Source organism: Oncorhynchus masou, chromosome 20, assembly GCF_036934945.1.
Source record: "Oncorhynchus masou masou isolate Uvic2021 chromosome 20, UVic_Omas_1.1, whole genome shotgun sequence".
In the NCBI taxonomy this organism is placed as follows: domain Eukaryota; kingdom Metazoa; phylum Chordata; class Actinopteri; order Salmoniformes; family Salmonidae; genus Oncorhynchus; species Oncorhynchus masou.
Window position 1 is genome coordinate 10,030,984 of NC_088231.1, and position 24,553 is coordinate 10,055,536.

The window sequence follows — 24,553 nt, forward strand, 5'->3', positions numbered from 1 at the left end:
TCATAAGGGGGGGGGTGAGAAGGATTGCTTTATCCTATCCTAGGTATTCCTTGAAGAGGTGGGGTTTCAGGTGTCTCCGGAAGGTGGTGATTGACTCCGCTGTCCTGGCGTCGTGAGGGAGTTTGTTCCACCATTGGGGGGCCAGAGCAGCGAACAGTTTTGACTGGGCTGAGCGGGAACTGTACTTCCTCAGTGGTAGGGAGGCGAGCAGGCCAGAGGTGGATGAACGCAGTGCCCTTGTTTGGGTGTAGGGCCTGATCAGAGCCTGGAGGTACTGCGGTGCCGTTCCCCTCACAGCTCCGTAGGCAAGCACCATGGTCTTGTAGCGGATGCGAGCTTCAACTGGAAGCCAGTGGAGAGAGCGGAGGAGCGGGGTGACGTGAGAGAACTTGGGAAGGTTGAACACCAGACGGGCTGCGGCGTTCTGGATGAGTTGTAGGGGTTTAATGGCACAGGCAGGGAGCCCAGCCAACAGCGAGTTGCAGTAATCCAGACGGGAGATGACAAGTGCCTGGATTAGGACCTGCGCCGCTTCCTGTGTGAGGCAGGGGCGTACTCTGCGGATGTTGTAGAGCATGAACCTACAGGAACGGGCCACCGCCTTGATGTTAGTTGAGAACGACAGGGTGTTGTCCAGGATCACGCCAAGGTTCTTAGCGCTCTGGGAGGAGGACACAATGGAGTTGTCAACCCTGATGGCGAGATCATGGAACGGGCAGTCCTTCCCCGGGAGGAAGAGCAGATCCGTCTTGCCGAGTTTCAGCTTGAGGTGGTGATCCGTCATCCACACTGATATGTCTGCCAGACATGCAGAGATGCGATTCGCCACCTGGTCATCAGAAGGGGGAACGCTGTATATGGACCAGGAGGCCTGTAAACAGTAGCTATAAAAAGTGATTGAGTAGGCTGCATAGATTTCATAACTAGAAGCTCAAAAGACAAAAACGTCATTTTATTTTTGTAAATTGAAATTTTGCCCCTTGATAACCAGCGCACTTCTGCATGTTGTAAAAGTGTTACATGGCCGCTGCCCATATCATTGCATAATGCAGAAAATACACGAGAGTTCTGGAGCCTTGCTTTAACAAAGTTATCAAGTGGCGTTGGAAGCAACTGCTTGCACGCGCGTTACCACTCCACTATGTCTCCCTGTAGAGATACCAACACATCTTGACCACCAAAGTCCATTTGATGTCACAAAGCTGTCTTGTACTTTAAAAATATCCTCTCTTGTTGTCCTGGTTTCCAGTTCTGTACAGAAGAGGATGTCTTCCTTAATTGACCCCCCATAAACGTAACGGACATATACCAGTAGCTGTGCCAGGCCTGCCACGTCTGTTGACTCATCCATCTGTAACGTATAGAATTTACTGGCTTGTATGCGAAGCAGTAATTGTTTCAAAACATCTCCTGCCATGTCACTGATGCGTCGTGAGACAGTGTTGTTTGATGAAGGCATTGTCTGTATAGTATTTTGGCCTTTTCAACCAGCATTGTCCCAGCCATATCCGAGGCACCAGGAAGAATTAAGTCCTCCACAATCGTATGGGGTTTGCCTGTCCTAGCCACTCGGTTGCCCACCATATAATATGCTTCTTGCCTCTTCTTATTAATGATATCTGTTGCTTTTATACATGTCTTATTATTCGAAATTCTTGCTCAAAAAACTTGTGGCTTATTTTTCAAATTGTCATGTTTCATTTCTAAATGTCTGCGTGAAGGTTTCATCGAGTTGTGAGATAGTACTTTTGCACATATAATACACTGTGGCTAAGGAAAATATATGTGAACCCCAAATCAATGTAGTTCTCATCCTATTTGCGCCTCTTCGATAGTCCAACGTCCCTGTCTTTTGTTCGGTCCTTTCCCGGGTGAGGGGGCAGTAGCTCTTCGGGCTGCATCAGATTCACAACTGTCAGTGTCCATTATGAGGATTCTGTGTTATGCATTATAGCCCGTTACCATATATGTGATTGAATATTATCTGCTGTTGGCTTGTGTGGATGTACGTGTTATGCAACATACCTGACTTGAGACATTGTTAACAGTTTCAGGGCCATGGGCCTTTCTCATGATGGAAAAATACAGAATAACATGAAGACAGGAACTGTGCAATGAGTTGGGGGGGCACATTCAGAACGTAGTGTTGCGAGAATAAACTGTCTTTTGTTAGATAACAGGAGCCAGGTGCGATATAACGGTATTGAGCATGAGCTCATAGATATTCTTCACAGCAACAGTAACATCTATCAACTGAAGTGCTTAGGGGGCTGGGACCAGCCTCTGCGCCAACAATCAACGATAGGCTGGGTGAGTCTAAACCACGCCCAGTCTCTACTCTGACAGGCCGGCTCAGAAGCAGGAACCACTTCTGTCATCAAGAGTATATTATAATACCTTTGTCAGGAACAAGTCAGTTCTCTGTTTGCCCAGCGAGGTGGGACAGAGAACCGGATATACGAAAATTGCAAATACCACTTATTGCTTAGCTAATAAAAAATACATAGTATACAATCGGTGACTCATTTTCATATATATCCTGATACCAGATTCGAATTGACGCAACTCTAACACCATGCTAGCTGGTCTAGATACAAATGTAGAATTACTGATGCTAGCATTGGATGTGCTCGTGGAAGCAAAACAAGTTGTGTCATAGGTGCAGGTGTAGTACTGCTGGTAGTAGCAGTACTACCGGTAGAGCTGGTATGTGTCTCTATGGACGAGTCTTTCTTTTTTTGAACCATTTATCAATTTTCGAGCAAAACCGGATGAGCAGCAGCTACTTTTGGCTACATACGGACAGTGTTGCCAATTCCTCAGTAAGGAAAGTAGCTATTGGCTGTCCTAAAAGTCACTAAATGGCGCCTTCACCTAATTTGCATAATTGACCATGTGTATGTAATTCTGATGGACGCTGTAGGAGAGAAGAATAATGTACTACAAATTAACTTTCTTCTGTTGATTCCAACACTCCGGGCTTGGGACCGGCAAAAGTGACCCAAAAGAGAAACTCTGGCGGAGTTACTTAGTTTTAAATGTATTTTATTACATGTTTTTTAGTTTCGTTTTCTTAATTTGGTTTGGTTTTTAACCTTATGGTCCACTTAGGAGCCTACAACAAGTCACAGTAAAACATAACATTTAAAAAAAATGTTTTTGTATACAATCTACATTAACAATCTAAATGGACCAAAAAGAGACAATAGAAAAAACTGTCAATGGCAATGTGAGAAATTATGGTAACGAGCCTGGCCCTAATTCGGGTAAAAAACATTTTTTTTATGTAAACCAGGGCGGGATCAGCCTGCGGCGTCTTCCCGCATGCGCGATTCATTTGGAGTCTGGACGCGGAGGGGTGAACTTCTCCTGCCCTGACTGCAGCGCGAGGACTGGGCCGCCAGTGAGTGCTTTGGGACGGGGTGGGGCCCACCGCAGCACCCGCAGCACCCGTTGAGAAGTGTAAGAACGATTACGTGCCTCACGTCATCGTCTCCAAAAGTCTCAAATATCACCAGAAAAAGCCGCTATATTTGTCGCTAGTCGCTCTTTTGAAAATGTGTCGCTTGAGGGGGCTGAATACTCACTAAATATAGCGACGAAGTCGCTAAATTGGCAACACTACATACGGACTGTTAGTGGAATTCCCGCAAGAGAGTAAGGGCTCATGTGATTTGACATTGTGTTGCAATTTCGCTGAACACGTGATGGTTTCATTTTATTTGGGGCAATGAAACGACGCTACTCAGACGAGAAAAAAACATCACCCAAATGTATAGCCCCGTTGCAAAATTTAAATGGGCTGTTTGAAAAAGTGAAAACATTTTTATTTGGCATACTCCCGACGGCATTGCGCTGCCCTGGTAACAATATTTTTTCAATTTCTCCCACAATAACTTTACAAAGCTTCTTTCATTATTTTTTATTTTTTTATGTATGAATATGATGGCTCACTTTTCGTTGTTGCCATTTCCTGCCTAGGTTTGCCCACTTTGCTAATGGAGTAATCATTCAAATAGTTTTGTGATGAATAAACCATCTGATTCTGTCTTTCTGCCCATAATTTCATTTAATTAAAGTACTCCAGTTTTTATCCATCATTCTTTATATAATTGATCTTGGCTTAAGAATACGGTTTCTTCTTTTTGTTGAGTATAAGCTTCTATCCTAAATAATGCTATATATATTCACTTTTTTTTCATAAAAAAGGACTTGAAAAAAGTATGATGGAACCTTGTAATGGTAATACTGGGCATACTCTACACAACTTCTAAAAAACAAAAATAACCCGGTCAGTCAGCACAGAGTCAATTTTGTATTTTATTTCAACAAAATGGTAATGTACTCATAACTTAAGTACAGTACTTTTATTGCACAAAACGATACGTGACATGTATAACAACTTTTCTCACTATGGTAACACTTTACATTTTCTGTAAATCTTGTACCCTTGCTTTGATTAAAATGTATTTAAAAATACTTTGGAAAAGGTTCAACATTACATTACACACATCTTCACCACTTCATGTCAAGTAAACATGAATTAAGGCACCATCTGTATCTCACTATAAAACACCTGTATCAACCTAAAGGTTATCACTCTTCATCAGTGAAGCATTTTTACAGATACCAACCATCACCATAACGTGAGGACAAACGCTGGAGATGAGAAGCAAGTACAAGGAGTGAACATTTAATGAAACACGGACAGGAACAGAATACAGACAGCGTCTGGACAGGGGAAAACAAAAACGACAATTATGCTGACACAGGGATCTAACAGAGGAACAGACAAATTTAGGAAGGGCAATCAACAAAGTAATGGAGTCCAGATGAGTCCTGACGGGCCGTCCGAGAAATGGGCGCCGGACGAGCCTGCTGAGGCGAGGGAGCCCGACGAGCCGGCTGAGGCATGAAGGGGGATGTGAGCCTGATGAGCCGACTGAGGCATGAAGGGGGATGTGAGCCTGATGAGCCGACTGAGGCGTGGGAGCCCGACGAGCCGGCTGAGGCATGAAGGGAGATGTGAGCCTGATGAGCCGACTGAGGCGTGGGAGCCCAACGAGCTGACTGAGGCATGATGTGGGATGGGCGTCAGCCGAACCAACCGAGGCAAGGAAACCTCTCGAGCCAGCTAAAGCGTGGAAGCCCAACGAGCCAGCTGAGGCACCCCTGGTTCCTACAGCAGCATCACCCATACCCAATGTTATCAGTAAAACAAAAACCTCCTTGATGTTTCAAATATGGGTGTCAGCATTCTGTGAGGACAGACACTGGAGACGAGAAGCAAGTACAAGGAGTGAACATTTAATGAAACACGGACAGTAATGCTGACATAGGGATCGAACCGAGGAACAGACAGATATAGGAGGGGCAATCAACAAGGTAACAGAGCCCAGGTGAGTCCAGCGAATGCTGGTGTGCGTAATGATGGTGACAAGTGTACGCAATGATGGGCAGCCTGTTGCCCTCAAACGCCAGAGAGGAGAAGCGGGAGCAGGCATAACATATCATCTATTTAATCATACTCTTTCCTCAGTTCACCACTACATCCAAAACCAACAGAATTAACTACAAACAAACTAACTACATGTCACAATACTCTATACATGGGCCCTGTGCATTTTCTGCTGGTGTATCCTGAGGTAGCTCTTCTCTGAGAACCTCTTCCCGCAGTGCGTACAGGTGAACGGCCTCTCTCCCGTGTGGACCCTCTGGTGCCTCTTTAGATGACCAGCCTGAGCAAAGTGCGTCTGACACTGGGTACAGCTGAAGGGTTTCACCCCTGTGTGGACCCTCTGGTGCCTCTTCAGGCTGGACGAGTGGGAGAATTTGGCCCGGCACAGGTGGCAGCCAAACGGTTTTTCCCCGGTGTGCATCCTCTGGTGGATCTCCACCTGTTTAGGCAAACGGAAGACTTTCCCACAGAATGAACAAGGGAAGCGCTTCTCTTTGCCACCAGATCTGCTGATAGCGTCACTACTACTGCCATTTGTCAATGGGCTTGTGTTGCCATTTAGGGTTGATGCACTGGCATTGTCTGAGGTCTGGTTTAACATTAGGAGAGTGTGAGGAGGATGAAGGCCAGGTAGTGTCTGTGTTGTCTCAGGATCCATGTTCCAGTTGATAGATCCCATAGAAGGCAGGCTAAAGGCAGAATCTGTTAGGGGGTCAACCTGTCTCTCTGAATCACAACTATAGGAGCAGGAGGGAGCATTGCTTGCCGAGTATGTGTCTGTTCTCTCCAGCTGCATATGGACACCGCCCTGTCCCTGCAGACCAAATCTACGTCTCGCCCTGGTCTCAGCCAGTCTTTTATGGAGACTAAGTTCGGATGTTATTTTGTGTTCCACTCTCTGTTTCTGGTTGTGGTTAACAGTGTTGTTCCCCAGCCCATAGTTGAGGACGCTGTCCCATCCATTGACCTTCACTATGTCGCCTCTGGTCCTGGCCTGCTCGGTGATGTCGTACCCTGGGCCCTTGGCTGCACTCACCTGGGTCTGGGCATGCAAGATGTTCGCCCAGTCTCCTCTGTTAGCCTCCAGCCAACCACCTGCAGGAAGAGGTTACAAAATAGATTTTACAAACATGGCAGAGAGAACTTTATTACTTATCATTTTTTTTGTCAATTACCTGGTTAAGGTCATACATTATAATGTGTTTTTATTAGGTACACCCCCCCCCACGAAAATGGTTTGCTCCTACAGAGAGTGATTTACATGGACGTGGCTTGCTATATAAAGCAGGCAAACAGGCATAGATGCATTCAGTTACTGTTGAACGTTAGAATGGGCAAAACGGGGGCCTCCCTAGTGGCGCAGCAGTGTAAGACATTGCATCGCAGTGCTTGAGGCATCACTACAGACCCGGGTTCAATCCCGGGTCAGTAGGTGGCGCACAAGGCAGCGCACAATTGGCTCAGCGCTGTCCGGGTTAGGGGAGGGTTTGGCCACCCTTGTCCCATCGCGCTCTAGCGACTTTTTAAGGGGTGGATCAGCTTAATGTTGAGGAAAGATTGCTGCTTCCATCAATGTAATTGTCTGCATCATTTCTATTCCCCCATATTTTGGGGGTAAATATATATCCATATACATACACGTATGCATACATATAAATACATACACACACATACCTATATAGATATACATACTTTTTTGAAAGAAAATACCTTTATTATTCCCCGCAAACCCTACCACCCTTCCCCCAATTGGAGTAAACTAATAAACACTTACGCTTCTACCTTCAGTTTCTACATCTTATACACATTTTACAGACACAATCTATTTTACAATAGTTATATTTTGTTTGTTTTTAGTCCTTCCTCTATTTCCAGTTTTATTTCTATTTGTAACTGCAATTTCACAAAATTTCTGAACCTATATACATTTTACAGACCCCTATGTTTTACATTGGTTATCTTGTCATTAGTCCCACCCTTCAGCTTCATTCAACCCCTCCCATCTATCTCTCAATATCATCCATTTCTATTTGCCATATATTTTTCAACTGTGCTGTGATGCTTAACAAAAGTACTGAACCTTTCTATTCTCATAGCTTCTACAGATTGTAAATTAAAAATATATATTTTTGCTAAAATAATTATATTATTGATTGATTGACTATGGCTTTTCAAATCACCCAGGATTGCTATCTGCAGCATTAGTTCTAGGCAAATGTTGTAATTCTTCAGCCATTCCTGGACCTGTGACCAAAAATGAGCTACATATGGACAATACCAAAATAAATTATCAAATGACTCTGCCTCCTCACAGCAAAATCTGCAGAGTTGGGAAGATTGTATCTCCCATATATATAACATTCTATTGGTTGCAAGAATTTTGTATTGTAATTTAAATTGAAAAAATTGAAGTTTTGAATCCGGCGTTGTTTTGCGTATGAATTCATAAACCATGTGCCATGGAATGGGTACATCGAATCTCTTCCCTACTATTTTACAATTTATATGGCACAGCTGTCAGTTTTTTGGTCCTTAAACAAAATTGGTATATGTTTTTATTTATCACACTTTTCTTTAACCATGTATGTTCTTTAATACAGGGCCCACATACATCCTTTCCGGTCCATAGAGAAATAAGACCGTATTAAAATCTCCCACCATAATAATAGAGTCTAGTGCTGCTCGTAGAGTTGATAAATTCTTATATATATTTTCAAAGACGCTTGGATCATCATTACTTGGACCGTATAGGTTAATAAGCCATATCTGTTTATTGTCCAATAACATATTTTAAATAATCCATCTACCATGATGATCTGTTTGGACAATTTGCACATTTGGATCAAAATTACTGTTAATTAAAACCATCGCCCCTTTTGAATTTCTTTGCCCATGGGAGAAATATATCTCACCCCCCAGTCCCTTTTCCACAAAACGTCATCTAAAATTGTTGAATGAGTTTCCTGTAAACAATAGATATTATATTCCTTCTCTTTTAGACAGGTAAATACTGATCGTCTTTTCTTATTATCTGCTAAGCCATTACAATTGTAACTGGCTATACTTATTTCACCACTTACTATAATGAGACAACTTTCAATTCTATTTATCAAAATATATGTTTGTAAACGTACAATTAAAAAGTAACATGATGATTGAGTGTCTATATAGCTGTACCATGATATTTGCATTGCTATTAAGTAAACCTCCAATTGGTCCCCACTATTCCACCCGCTATTGCCCTCCTCATCCCGAATTGGGTTGTCATCCCAATGCCTGTCATCCCAATGCAAAGAATTTTACCTCTCACCAGTCTCGTCATTCCCAAAATTACATTATTACAAGAAATTATTATATTAGCAAACAATTATTGTGAATCATCCTATATTGTCCCTAACATCTTTTTCTCATTCGCAACAGTTGTGGGATATGCACATACACTCACACACTCAAACTTTCCCCCCCACACAACCATAGGCTCACATTCTCAACAGTTGCACCATCCCAGAGCCCAACTCAAGAAAGGTCTTGTTTTACGAATGCATATACAGTTGCAGCTGTATGAGAAGGCCTGCAAGATTGTGCAAAAAAAATGGGCAGAAATGGAGAGAGTTTATTAACTATTGTCACGTTCTAGATGATTGAGGTCAAATGTACACCTTTTCCCTGAAACACCCACAACACGGTCCCCCGTATTGACCATATTCCCAAACATCTCCATGTAGTCAGACTTTTGATTTTGTGCCACCGGGGCCACAATAATATACCCCCCCTCTGAATGTCCGAGTATGACCCACTCCCCATGGGTGTTGCCATTACTGCAGCTAGTGTTGCCAGCACTGCCACTGCCTGGGTGGGGGCACCCCACCGGAATCCCCACCGGCAAGGTACAAGGTCATTAAGGTTCTCATTAGCAGCTTTGAGAATTTCCTCGTATAGTATGCTCTCCCTTTAGGGGGCTTTGGTTTTGCAGGACCAACCCTGCCAAGCAGGCTCAGAATCTTGAGGGGGCAGTGATACTCTAGGTCTCAGACCACATTTTGGCTGCATACAGACCGCTTACAGCAGGCCCATAAAGCAATTAGGGACTTCTCCTTATTATCTGGGTCATTCAGGTGGGTGTCCAGGGTATATCCATGAATATAGGATCATAAATAAATACATTTGATATATAATTTATTTTAAAAATGTAGTTCCCCATGATAAGACAATAAATAATTAAATGTATTATTTAGTTATTATTTATTTTAAAACCGTTCCACCATGATAGGACAATAAATAAATAAAATGTATTATTTATTTATTATTTATTTTAAAACCGTTCCACCATGATAGGACAATAAATAAATAAGACATGTAATTCAAGTAAGGCTTCTCTCAGAACGGTGTTCTCCTTTTTAAGTTAATTGACTTCGGTTTCAATCTTATTGACTGTCACTTTTAGCTTGTTTGTTTCCTTCTCCAATGTCGCAGCTTTTTCATCACTCATCTCGAGGCTTGCCTTCAACTCTTTAATATCCTTACTGACTAATTCAAGTATACCCAGTTTGTCATTTATTGATTTTAACAGATTGGTTTTGACCAGCAGCCGACCCCACCGGGTTTCACTCATATCAGCTAAAAACAAGAAGAAGTGGCTCCAGTGGGGCATGAGATTACCAACACTTGTTTTAGATTGTCTCTCACAGTTGAAGTGTACCTATGATAAAAATTACAGACCTCTACATGCTTTGTAAGTAGGGAAAACCTGCAAAATCAGCAGTGTATCAAATACTTGTTCTCCCCACTGTATGAGATGAGTAATGTAGGGTATGTAAACATTATATAAAGTGGTATTGTTTAAAGTGACTACAGATACATTTATTACATCCAATTATTAGTTATTAAAATGGCTAGAGATTTGAGTCTGTATGTTGGCAGTAGCCACTCAATGTTAGTGATGGCTGTTTAACAGTCTGATGGCCTTCAGTCTATCGGTCCCAGCTTTGATGTACCTGTACTGACCTCGCCTTTTGGATGATAGCGGGGTGAACAAGCAGTGGCTCGGGTGGTGGTTGTCCTTGATGATCTTTTTGGCTTTCCTGTGACATCGGGTGATGTAGGTGTCCTGGAGGGCAGGTAGTTTGGCCCCGGTGATGCGTTGAGCAGACCTCACTACCCTCTGGAGAGCCTTACGGTTGTGGGCGGTGCGGGTGCCTTACCTGGCTGTGATACAGCCCGACAGGATGCTCTCAATTGTGCATCTGTAAAAGTTTGTGAGTGTTGTTGGTGACAAGCCAAATTTCTTCAGCCTCCTGAGGTTGAAGAGGTGCTGCTGCGCCTTCTTCACGATGCTGTCTGTGTGGGTGGACCATTTCAGTTTGTCCATGATGTGTACGCAGAGGAACTTAAAACTTTCCACCTTCTCCACTACTGTCCCGTCGATGTGGATAGGGGGTTGCTCCCTCTGCTGTTTCCTGAAGTCCACGATCATCTCCTTTGTTTTGTTGATGTTGAGTGTGAGGTTATTTTCCTGACACCACACTCCGACCTCCTCCCTGTAGGCCGTCTCGTCGTTGTTGGTAATTAAGTCTACCACTGTAGTGTCGTCTGCAAACTTGATGATAGAGTTGGAGGTGTGCATGGCCACGCAGTCATGGGTAAACAGGGAGTACAGAAGAGGGCTGAGAACGCACCCTTGTGGTGCCGCAGTGTTGAGGATCAGCAGGGTGGAGATGTTGTTTCCACCCTCACCACCTGGAGGCAGCCTATCAGAAAGTCCAGGACCCAGTTGCACAGGGCGGGGTTGAGACCCAGGGTGTCGAGCTTAATGACGGTACTATGGTGTTAAATGCTGAGCTGTAGTCGATGAACAGCATTCTTACATAGGTATTCCTCTTGTCCAGATGGGTTAGGGCAGTGTGCAGTGTGATTGCAATTGCGTCGTCTGTGGACCTATTGGGGCGGTAAGCAAATTGGAGTGGGTCTAGTGTATCAGGTAGGGTGGAGGTGATATGATCCTTGACTAGCCTCTCAAAGCACTTCATGATGACAGAAGGTCAGACCAGCATTGAACAGATCTGAGCACGGGTGTTTCCTGTTTTAGTTTCTGCCTATAGGCAGGGAGCAACAAAATGGAGTTGTGGTCAGATTTGCCGAAAGGAGGGCAGGGGAGGGCTTTGTATGCGTTGCGGAAGTTAGAGTAGCAATGATCCAGTATGTTGCCAGCTCGAGTCGCACAATCGATAGGCTGATAAAATTTAGGGAGCCTTGTTTTCAGATTAGCTTTGTTAAAATCCCCAGCTACAATAAATGCAGCCTCATGATATGTTTTCCAGTTTACATAGAATCCAATGAAGTTCTTTCAGGGCCGCCGAGGTGTCTGCTTGGGGGGGATATACACGGCTGTGATTATAGTCGAAGAGAATTCTCTTGGTAGATAATGCGGTCAGCATTTGATTGTAAGGAATTCTAGGTCAGGTGAACAAAAGGACTTGAGGACCTGTATGTTGTTATGATTACACCACAAATCGTTAATCATAAGGCATACACCCCCCTATTCTTCTTACCAGAGAGATGTTTGTTTCTGTCGGTGCGATGCATGAAGAAATCGGATGGCTGTACCGACTCTGATAACATATCGTGAGTGAGCCAGGTTTCCGTGAAACAGAGAATGTTACAATCTCTAATGTCTCTCTGGAAGGCAACCCTTGCTCGAATTTTGTATACCTTGTTGTCAAGAGACTGGACATTGGCGAGTAGTATACTCGGGAGCGGTGAGCGATGTACACATCTACGAAGCCTGACCAGGAGGCCGCTCCATCTGCGGCGCCATTGTTTTGGTTCGGCTACTGGGATTAAATCCATTGTCCTGGGTGGTGAACCAAACAGAGGATCCGGTTCGGGAAAGTCGTATTCCTGGTCGTAATGTTGGTAAGTTGATGTTGCTCTTATATCCAATAGTTCTTCCCGGCTGTACGTAATAAGACTTAAGATTTCCTAGGGTAACAATGTAAGAAATAATACATAAAAAAACTAAATACTGCATAGTTTCCTAAGAACATGAAGCGAGGCGCCCATCTCTCTAGAATATCTCTCTATATTATGTTCTGTATATGTATGTCTCCCTTACCTTGCTCTTCCATCATTTGTCCACTCAGCAGATCAATGCTCTCTAGTCTGTCTTCTATTGTCTCTTGTTTGACCAGCAGCAGATCAGGCTTCCCATCCTCCATGTCTACTGACTGTGAGAGATGCAGAGTGAGATCAAGAAATCTGATATCAGCAACCGCTATGGAGCATATTCTAATTGGGCAATGAGGCATTACTATGAGTACAATGCAAACATGTTGATTTCATACTACGCAAAAGTGTTAGTTGATTTGATTACATGACACTCTTTAAAGGGATAGTTCAGGATTTTGGCAATGCCTTTTATCTACATTTACATTTTAGTCATCTAGCAGACACTCTTATACTTCCCCAGAGTCCGATGAACTCGTGGATACCATTATTATGTATCTGCATCCAGTAATGCTAACTAGCTTAGCACAAAGAATGGAAGTGTTCCAGTCTTCATTGCCAAAATCCCCAACTACCCATTTAACGGTTTGATAATTCAAAGGCATGGTCCCACACTTAAGACAAAATTAATCAAGACCTGGGCCCGTATCCACAAAGAGTCTCAGAGAAGGAGTGTTGATCAGTACTCCTACTCTAAGACACTTTGTGGATACAGACAGTAGTTTACAGTGGGCTCACCTCAGTGAGATTGTGTGTGGTCCTGTACTGCTCAGCTGAATCCTCTGTCGGTCCAGGCGTAGGAGTAGTCTGGTTGTCCTCCATGACCATGGTCCCCTCAGGGTTCCCCAGACCCTCCTCACACCCCTCCTCCTTCACCAGCAGCACCTCTGGACCCTCCTCCTCCTAGAAGAAACAGGTGATACAGATTACACAGACATACAGTCCCTCAGGTATGTACACACAGATAATAAACAGACTTTCAACATGGAGTGTTGACCCATCCCCACTATGTTTGAGTCCTATACTGTAGTTACAGAATGACTTCATTGTTGTTAAACACATCATGGTGGGCATAAATATGTTGTTGTGGGTACAAATAAGTCAGCTATGATAAGTCAAAAGTCATCATCAGACAAACCTGACTAAACTATTTTGACATGTACAGTAGATGTTTATTAGTGTGTAGGTATATTTATTAAGAAAGTGTATATTGGTTATAAAGCACTGTCGGGTGTATGCTTATTCTGTTCCTCAAAAAATGTTGTCATTTTCCGTTTTTCGTTTCTGTTCCCTGAACCAGTTCAAACCCCAAACGTGTACAGATTTTGGGTGGAGTAAATCCTCTCATGTCACCTCTTCCTCTCTGACTCAGACAACTACCGTGATGTAATCTCGTCCCCAGACACTTCCTTTTATGTGCTGTGAGCAATAGCCTGGGGAAGAGGTTACGGTGAATGTGACTGTACATCAAAGGACCCCCCCTCCAGAGGAAGTTGCCGCCACTATTTCAACATAATTTCCTGTCCTAGAGAGGAAATGCAGGTTTAGGTTCCACCTCCAAAGAATGATAAAGGCTACTTATACATATTCACGAATTGGGTGTGGGGATTTCCATGTGGTTGATAATCGAGCTGCTGTGTCAGATTTCAAAAAGGCTTTACAGCGGATACATACCATGAGATTATCTGAGAACAGCGCCCCGCTTACAAAAGCATACAAACATTTGTATAGCGATAAAATTAATCACTTACCTTTGATTGTCTTCATTTGTTTGCAGTCACAACAGTCCACGTTACACAATACATGTTCATTATGTCTCAAAATCTCTGTTTTGTTGGCACGTTTTGTTCAGCAATCCACTGGCTCAAAGGAGGTTACGACGTGCAGATGAATACATCCAAATAGTACCGGTAAAGTTCGTTGGAACATGTCAAACAATGTTATAATTAATCCTCAGGTTGACTATTGTCTAAATAATCTATAATATTTCAATCGGACAATAGCGTCTTCAATAGAAAGGAAAAACAACGAACGGCGAGCAAAACAGCTGTGGTTCATTCTGCATAGAAAATGGTCTCATTCTTCCTCTTTTTTCAGAATACAAGCCTGAAACAATGTCTAAAGACTGTTGACATCTAGTGGAAGCCATAGGAACTGCAACATGGGTCCAAACCCAACAGATACTGTATTGGCATTCAATAGAAAAGTACCCACATCAAAAATAGCCCACTTCCTGGATGGATCTTCCTCAGGTTTTCGCCTGTCATATCAGTTCTGTTATACTCACAGACATTATTTTTACAGTTTTGGAAACTTTAGTGTTTTCTATCCAATACTACCATGCATATCCTAGCTTCTGGGCCTGAGTAACAGGCAGTTTACATTGGGCACTTCATTCATCCAAAAATCCGAAAATACTGCCCCCTACCCAAGAGACGTTAAATAAAACCTGGCCCTGAAATTAAATGTAGGTTGAAAATAATTTGTATGTCATATCATAGGAAAATGCACCACATTCACACTGATTTGCACAACATGGGCAGTTCGGATTTGTCACTTCAAGCCCAAAAATATCATACTTTGAATAAAACAATGACTTATTGACTTAAATCGTTGTGCAACATCAAGGGTAAGATCTGGTCGTCGTTTTTTCACCTCTAAAAAGTGGAGTTCTACTTCTGTGGGCGTTCAAATGTTGCAATGATAAAATGTTTGAATATTTTCGCTTAACACGATAACTTTTCTTATTTGTATGCTTGCCTAATATGTTAGCATGCATAACATTTTTAATCAATTCTGCTGGTTGTTAAAAGCACAGTTTTGGGTAATATAACCTTTATACCAACATCCTCGCCACTCCCGTTTAACAACTCTAAATCGCTTTGGCACAGTAGTCATCAAGGCACTTGCCGATAATGTTGCATACAACTTTTAGAAGGTCTATCATTTTTATTGAACACAATCAAAGTTAACATAAGCCCGAGATGCCTTCAATTGCCCATATAGAAATGCCCAATTTAGGCATCATTTTTAAGAACGTGATATTGCGCGCCAAAGATATAACATGACTGTACTGTAGGTAATTAAATAATTGAAAGAAAAACAAGTTTATTTATTAGCCTAGCGGTTATAAGAATGTATATATTGTGAAAAAAGGCCTCGTGAAATCATTGTCAAAAGCGTAAGAGATACTGTTTTGCATGTACAGTACCAGTCAAAAGTTTGGACACACCTACTCAGTCAAGGGTTTTTCTTTATTTGTACTATTTTCTACATTGTAGAATAATAGTGAAGACATCAAAACTATGAAATAACACATATGGACTCATGTAGTAACCAAAAAAGTGTAACAAATCCAAATAGATTTTATAATTGAGATTCTTCAAAGTAGCCACCCTTTGCCTTGATGACAGCTTTGCACACTCTTGGCATTCTCTCAACCAGCTTCATGAGGTAGTCACCTGAAATGCATTTTAATTAAGAGGTTGCCTTGTTTAAAGTTCATATGTGGAATTTCTTTCCTTCTTAATGCATTTGAGACAATCAGTTGTGTAGTGACAAGGTAGAGGTGGTATACAGAAGATGGTATTTTACCAAATAGGGCTAAGTCCATATTATGGCAAGAACAGCTCAAATAAGCAAAGAGAAACAACAGTCCATCATTGCTTTAAGACATGAAGGTCAGTCCATATGGATCATTTCGGGAACTTTGAAAGTTTCTTCAAGTGCAGTCGCAAAAACCATCAAGTGCTATGATGAAACTGGCTCTCATGAGGACCGCCACAGGAAAGGAAGACCCAGAGTTACCTCTGCTGCAGAAGATAAGTTCATTAGAGTCAGATATCAGTAATTATCTGCACCTCAGATTGCGGTCCAAATAAATTATTCACAGAGTTCAAGTAACAGACACATCTCAACATCAACTGTTCAGAGAAGACTGCGTGAATCAGGCCTTCATGGTCTAACTGCTGCAAAGAAACCACTACTAAAGGACACCGATAAGAAGAAGAGACTTGCTTGGGCCAAGAAACACGAGCAATGAACATTAGACCAGTGGAAATCTGTCCTTTGGTCTGAAGTCCAAATTTGAGATTTTTGGTTCCAACCGCTGTGTCTTTGTGAGACGCAGAGTAGGTGAACGGATGATCTGCACATGTGTGGTTCCCACCATGAAGCATGGAGGAGGAGGTGTGATGGTGACTTATTTAGAATTCAAGGCACACTTAACCAGCATGGCTACCAAAACATTCTGCAGTGATACTCTATCCCATCTGGTTTGCGCATGTGGGACTATGATTTGTTTTTCAACAGGACAATGACCCAAAACACACCTCCAAGCTGTGTGACCAAGAAGGAGAGTGATGAAGTGCTGCATCAGATGACCTGACCTCCACAATCACCAGACATCAACCCAATTGAGATGGTTTGGGATTAATTGGACCACAGAGTGAAGGAAAAGCAGCCAACAAGTGCTCAGCATATGTGGGAACTCCTTCAAGCATTCCAGGTGAATACCTCATGAAGCTGGTTGAGAGAATGCCAAGAGTGTGCAAAACTGTCAAGGCAAAGGGTGGCCACTTTGAAGAATCTCAAATAAAATATATTTTGTTTTGTTTAACACTTTTTTGGTTACTACATATGTGTATTTCACAGTTTTGATGTCTTCACTATTATTCTACAATGTAGAAAATAGTACAAATAAAGAAAAACCCTTGAATGTGTAGGTGTGTCGAAACTTTTGAATGGTACTGTAGGTCTAGATTATTTATGAATTGATCATTTAGAAATATAAAAACATTATTTTAACCATGCCAAAGAATCTAGAAGAAAAATAAACGCACACCTATTTAGGCGAGGTGCTGGCTAGCGGAGTTGAAAACTTGAAAATAAAAGTGAGCCGCACACTCTAGGAGCTCAGATGCAAAAATGTATTTACCAACGTTGACAGCCAAGCTGTCTTCATCAGGGTATAATCACAAACACTGGGAGATGACTCATTTATGTAGTGTCAAAATACACAGGTGTCTGTAATCATGGCCAAGAGTGGCCTAATATCATTGGTTAATTATCAAATATTAAAATGGCATACAAAGAACAGCATACAAACAACAAATGGATAGCATATGATCATAAATTCCATTTAGACTACACAAGCTTACAAACAATTAATGGCAAAGTCACAATAATCACAAGAATGGCTTCAGATCAAAGTCTACGTTGAGACCGAAGGGAACAAGGGTCTTTAAGTTAAAGATCCAGGCAGCCTCCCATATTAACAATAAATTATCAAGGTCACCCCCTCTCCTAGGGAGGGTGACATGTTCGATGCCAATATAACGCAGAAACGAAATCGAGTGGCCTGCCTTCAAGAAGTGGGCCGCAACTGGGTAAGTAAAGTTTTTACACATAATGCTACTACGATGCTCTGAGATACGTACTTTCAATTCGTGCTTTGTTTTACCCACATATTGTTTACCACAAGAACAAGTTAAGATAAATAACTGCCTTAGTGGAGCAGGTAATAACACCTTTGATTGGGATCGATTTCCCTGTTTAAAGGATCTACATTTATAAGTGCCATTGCATTGAGCACAGCCATTACATGCAAAGAAACCACGCCAAAGAACCACGTCAAAGAAACCACAGATTCTTTACCTTTTTCTATTATCAAGACACCTGCTGTTAACTGATTAGGACAATTAGGTTTTCTAAATATCGGTCGACAAGGTGGGACTCTAATAACTTAAAGTGCTTCATGCATAGCTTTTATTTTTACCCATTAGAGTAGGAGTAAAATGTCTCTCTTCTCAGCATTTATGACCGATTTTCTACTCTGAGATGCTTTGTGGATAGGGGTCCAGATGTGATGTATATTAAAGAGTGTCAATTAAAATCTCAGAATGAAAAATCCAATTTTGTGTTTATTAAACATGTTTTTAAATCTCAACACACCATATGAAAACCACACATACAGGTCTCAACTAAAAATCTGCATGAACTTGATAAACTGCATTATTTTCTCATTAAAAGTGTCTTGGGGAAAATATTTTGTTTGTGCCCAATAGAAATAAATGGTAAATAATGTATTGTGTCATTTTGGATTCACTTATATTATAAATAACAATAGAATATGTTTCTAAACACTTCAACATTAATGTGGATACTACCACGATTACGGATAATCCTAAATGAATCGTGAATGATGATGAGTGAGAAAGATAGAGGGTCAAAGATCATAACCCCATTCATGCTAACCTCTTACCATTACCAATAATAGAGGAGGTGAGCATGTCTTGGGGGTCTTTGACCCTCTGTATCTTTCTCACTCATCATCATTCACGATTAATTTTGGATTATCCGTAATCGTGGTAGCATCCAGATGAATGTATAAGTGTTTAGAAACATATTCTATTGTGATTTACAATAAAAGTGACTCCAAAATGACAACACATTATTTACTATTCATTTATCGTCGGCACAAAATCTGAAACACAACCAAAACAAACAGCGAATGCATCCAAAAAATGTGTAGAGTCACAAGCTTGATGTAGTCATGGCATGCTATGAATATGGGACACAATGCTTCATTTCTGCAGTCAACTGACCAAATCGCCCTCTAGTGACCTCTTGGGTGGAATATTAATTGACATTCTTAAAAATAAAAAATAAAGTCAAATCCGTTGTTTCTATTTCAAACGGTTTTGTTATATTTCAGTCCTCTTTGATGTATATAAAGTATAATATTGTGATGCAAAGGCAAACATTTATACATTTCAACTCTATATCAGACATGGTACAAGTGTCTTCTTTTTTTAAAGCCCATAACCATGTGAGTGAGGAGAATACTTTTGTTTCAAAGTAGATTTGTCTAAGATTACCTACAAACACTGTGTGACCCTGATTTAGCCCACTGCAGTAAAAGGTTATTTACCTTTCATTTCTAGTGGGCACACAATCTGAAACACAACCAAAACTGCAAATGCATCCAACAAGTTTGATTTAGACATTGAGTGCTAGGTATAGGGGACCAAATATCAAACTTTTGACTACTTTATCTATAAGAATCTTTAGCTATGATAATCCTTTTGAACCCTACCTTTTGAAAAAAAGTATTACTTGTTAAACAAAATATTTTTCACTGAGCAATTTTATTAGTATAATATAGTATATAAATTATATTTTGATTTTTTAAAGAATTGCATACAATATAGCTCAGTATGAATGTTTTATTTTACAAAGTCACTATTGCTCATCTTTATCAAGTGTGTCAATCATTTCTGACCCCACTGTATATCACACAATATTCTACCCAGGAATATCCAACACTGAAATCTGTTACTCTTGTTATTCCAAATACATCTGTGGATTTTTTTTCTACTGTAAATTCCTATGTTGTTAATGCAAGGTTTGATCTAAAGGTCAGAAGCTATTGAGTGGAATGGTTATTTTCTATGTTCTAGAGTGGATTGTTTTTTCTGCTGGTGTATCCTGAGGTAGAGCCTCTCTGAGAACCTCTTCCCGCAATGCGTTTGTATGCAAACAGCCTTTCTCCTGTGTGGACATTCAGGTGGCTCTTCAGCTGGTCCTGCCGGGAGAACCTCTTCTCACACTGGGGACAGCTGTAGGGTTTCTCCCCTGTATGGACCATTTGGTGCCTCTTCAGGTGGCCAGCCTGGGCAAAGCGCATATGACACTGGGTACAGCTGAAGGGTTTCTCCCCTGTGTGGACCCTCTTGTGTATCTCCACATTCTGGGAGCAGCTGAAACTTTTATTACAGAACATGCAGAGGAACCGCTTCTCTTTACTATTGCTTGATGTGGCTCCTCCTCCCCGAGCCTGGGCTCTAGCCCTGTCGTTTGAGTTCAATACCTGATCGAAAAGGATGCGGCCGTGTGAATTAGTGTCAACATCGGTGGGGCCTTCTAAGTCGCTTTCCCTATACGCGTGTAAAGGGGACTGGGTTGTGACATTTAGATTTGTGTCTAAGCTTTCCCTGTTATCTAAGAAATCTCTGCCCTGTGAGTGTCCGTCTCCTAGGTGGCTATCTGCATTCCATGTGGGAGGAGCGTTGCCCTCCACTTTCACAGTCACCTCATCTACGACTATAACCTCCCCTTTCTTATCTAGGCACCCTTCAGGTACCCTACTACTGTACCGGCTCCAGTCCCCTCTAGACAGATCAGTCTGTGTCTCTAATCCCAAGGATATGTTGCCAGGGTCCATCTCTGTAGCGTAAGAACAAGACGGATCCTCACCGCCAGTGTTTAACGCGTCACCATCACTTTCTCCATGGGAATGAACCATCCTCTGGCTCTGGTGAAATACTGCTAAATACTCTGAGCCAGGAGCAGGAAGACGGCTAAGTCTCCCCAGCCCCAGTCTCTCTGGGTCTGATCTGTGGTCAGATCCTGTGTGTAAGAGCCTGTGTGTTACAGTTAACGTCTCGGTGTCTGTCTCTGGCTTGAGGATGGCGTTCGGCGTTCCACTGACCTCCGTGATGTTACCTCGGGTCCTGGGCAGCACTTGGACGGAGGTGGAGACCTCCGTGGCTACAGGGGGCACTCCAGCCACTTCAGTCTGGATGTTTCTGCTGTGCCGCGGGTCCTCCTCTCCTTCAGACTTCTCCTGCTTGACACCAGGACCTGCAGCCTCTGTATCTGCAGACTGACACAAGAAGGGAAGAGGTTATTACTGGTCATGCGTTGAATTGGATAACAATGTCATAGGGAAGTCTTGCAAGCTCCCCAATGGCAGAGCCTTTCTGAAATAAACTGGCCACATTTGATGTACTGTACATTTGATGTAATACTATTACACTAACCTCTATCACGATAATGTGCTGAGTTGAGGTTCCACTCCCCTCATCAAAACTGATTGGTTGGTCATCTCTCCATGTATTGTGTCCCGCTGGCTTCACAAAGCTCCTGTGGCCTCCAGTGAGATGTCCTTCACCTGAGAGAGTGATTGGGGGAAAAGAGGTGGTTAGTTTAGCTACTGTCAATGCTCAACGCTACACCCTGTTGACAGTTTGAGAATTCTAGATAAGGTAACACTTCGCATAACTGATTGATATACTATTCATAGATTGATTATGCTCCATGCATCTTATTGTTTTCAATGATTAAATACTAGGAAATGCAGTAAATCAAGAATCTGGTTAGAATATGATATTGTGTCATTGTGCAAGATAGCTAAGTAAACAGGGGAATTATTGCATACAATCCAAAAACTGACCAAGATCCAATTCTGGTTAACCAAAGATTGTCTATTATATTGACAAAATATTAGAGTGACAGCTTTGTTAATATAAATACATGTCCTTGAAGATATACGGGAGGAGGCAAGATCAGGTGGGACCATTCTAGTCAATAGAGATATACAGTGGGGAGAACAAGTATTTGATAACCTGCAAAATCGGCAGTGTTTCCGACTTACAAAGCATGTAGAGGTCTCTAATTTTTATCATAGGTACACTTCAACTGCGAGGGACGGAATCTAAAACAAAAATCCAGAAAATCACATTGTATGATTTTTAAGTAATTAATTTGCATTTTATTGGATGACATAAGTTTTTGATACATCAGAAAAGCAGAACGTAATATTTGGTACAGAAACCTTTGTTTGCAATTACAGAGATCATACATTTCCTGTAGTTTTTGACCAGGTTTGCACACACTGCAGCAGGGATTTTGACCCACTCCTCCATACAGACCTTCTCCAGATCCTTCAGGTTTCAGGGCTGTCGCTGGGCAATACAGACTTTCAGCTCCCTCCAAAGATTTTCTATTGGGTTCAGGTCTGGAGACTGGCTAGGCCACTCCAGGACCTTGAGATGCTTCTTACAGAGCCACTCCTTAGTTGCCCTGGCTGTGTGTTTCGGGTCGTTGTCATGCTGGAAGACCGAGCCACGACCCATCTTCAATGCTCTTACTGAGGGAAGGAGGCTATTGGCCAAGATCTCGCGATACATAGCCCCATCCATCCTCCACTCAATACGGTGCAGTAGTCCTGTCCCCTTTGCAGAAAAGCATCCCCAAAGAATGATGTTTCCACCTCCATGCTTCACTGTTGAGTTGGTGTTCTTGGGGTTGTACTCATCCTTCTTCTTCCTCCAAACACGGCGAGTGGAGTTTAGACCAAAAAGCTCTATTTTTGTCTCATCGGACCACATGACCTTCTCCTTTCCTCCTCTGGATCATCCAGATGGTCATTGGCAAACTTCAGACTGGCCTGGACATGCGCTGGCTTGAGCAGGGGGCCCTTGCATGCGCTGCAGGATTTTAATACATGACGGCGTAGTGTGTTACTAATGGTTTTCTTTGAGACTGTGGTCCCAGCTCTCTTCAGGTCATTGACCAGGTCCTGCCGTGTAGTTCTGGTCTGATCCCTCACCTTCCTCATGATCATTGATTCCCCACGAGGTGAGATCTTGCATGGAGCCCCAGACAGAGGGTGATTGACCGTCATCTTGAACTTCTTCCATTTTCTAATAATTGAGCCAACAGTTGTTGCCTTCAAACCAAGCTGCTTGCCTATTCTCCTGTAGCCCATCCCAGCCTTGTGCAGGTCTACAATTGAATCCAGATGTCCTGACACAGCTCTCTGGTCTTGGCCATTGTGGAAGGTTGGAGTATGTTTGATTGAGTGTGTGGACAGATGTCTTTTATACAGGTAACGAGTTCAAACAGGTATAGTTAATACAGGTATAATGAAGAACAAGAGGGCTTCTTAAAGAACAACTAACAGGTCTGTGAGAGCTGGAATTCTTACTGGTTGGAAAGTGATCAAATACTTATGTCATGCAATAAAATGCAAATGAATTACTTAATCATACAATGTGATTTTCTGGATTTTTGTTTTAGATTCTGCCTCTCACAGTTGAAGTGTACCTATGATAACAATTACAGACCTCTACATGCTTTGTAAGTAAGAAAACCTGCAAAATCGGCAGTGTATCAAATACTTGTTCTCCCCACTGTATAGACTACTCATCTTTGTATCTGTGCCATTATAGAGTCTGTGACAGCATGGGCAGGGCAATTGAGGCTATCTCTGATTCAGAGGGGTTGGGTTATATGCGGAGACACATTTCAGTTGAAGGCATTCAGTTGTACTACTGACTTGGTATTAGAGGTTGACCAATTAATTGGAATGGCAGATTTCAAGTTTTCATAACAATCGGAAATCTGTTTTTTTTTGGGCGGCGATTTTGCAGATTAATTTTTTCTATTAATTAACGCCTTTCTTTAACTAGGCAAGTCAGTTAAGAACACATTCTTAATTTCAATGACGGCCTAGGAACGGTGGGTTAACTGCCTTGTTCAGGGGCAGAACGACAGATTTTCACCTTGTCAGCTCGGGGGAATCCTATCTTGACACCTTACAGTTAACTAGTCCAACGCTCTAACCACCTGCCTCATTGTACTCCACGAGGAGCCTGCCTGTTACGCAAATTCAGTAGAAGCCAAGGTAAGTTGCTAGCTAGCATTAAGCTTATCTTATAAAAAACAATCAATCATAATCACTAGTTACAACTACACATGGTTGATGATATTACTCGTTTATCTAGCGTGTCCTGCATTGCATACAGTCGATGCAACACTGGGGCATGATTTAACAAAAGCGCATTTGCGAAAAAAGCACAATCGTTGGACGACTGTACCTAACCATAAACATCAATGCCTTTCTTAAAATGAATACACAGAAGTATATATTTTTAAAACTGCATATTTAGCAAAATGAAATCCAGGTTAGCAGGCAATATTAACCAGGTGAAATTGTGTAATTTGAGATGGACCCTGTAATTTCTGCATTCATTGCACGCAGAGTCAGGGTATATGCAACAGTTTGGGCAGCCTGGCTCATTGCGAACTAATTTGCCATAATTTTAAGTAATTATGACATATCATTGAAGGTTGTGCAATGTAACAAGAATATTTAGACTTAGGGATGCCACCCGTTAGATAAAATACCGAACAGTTCTGTATTTCACTGAAATAATAAACATTTTGTTTTCGAAATGATAGTTTCCGGATTTGACCATATTAAATGACCAAAGGCTCGTATTTCTGTGTTTTATTATGTTATAATTA

General features: G+C 42.0%; 1 protein-coding gene across 3 annotated transcripts in view; it reads right to left on the minus strand.

Moving 5' to 3' along the window:
• Window positions 1–4,302: 4,302 nt before the first annotated feature.
• The window catches only part of LOC135506898 (gastrula zinc finger protein XlCGF48.2-like), a 38,128-nt gene continuing 17,877 nt past the window's right edge, over window positions 4,303–24,553 (minus strand). For 2 of the 3 annotated variants that reach the window (XM_064926326.1, XM_064926323.1), the window contains exons 2-6: window positions 21,283–21,413; window positions 20,952–21,125; window positions 13,199–13,363; window positions 12,570–12,681; window positions 4,303–6,553 (exon numbers count right to left, since the gene is read on the minus strand). In XM_064926326.1, coding sequence (XP_064782398.1) covers window positions 5,604–6,553; window positions 12,570–12,681; window positions 13,199–13,363; window positions 20,952–21,125; window positions 21,283–21,413 — 1,532 coding nt within the window. In that variant the 3' untranslated portion in view covers window positions 4,303–5,603. Of the gene's footprint in view, window positions 6,554–12,569; window positions 12,682–13,198; window positions 13,364–20,951; window positions 21,126–21,282; window positions 21,414–21,896; window positions 21,930–24,553 lie in introns of those variants that run through there. The other variant, XM_064926324.1, reaches the window with a different exon arrangement.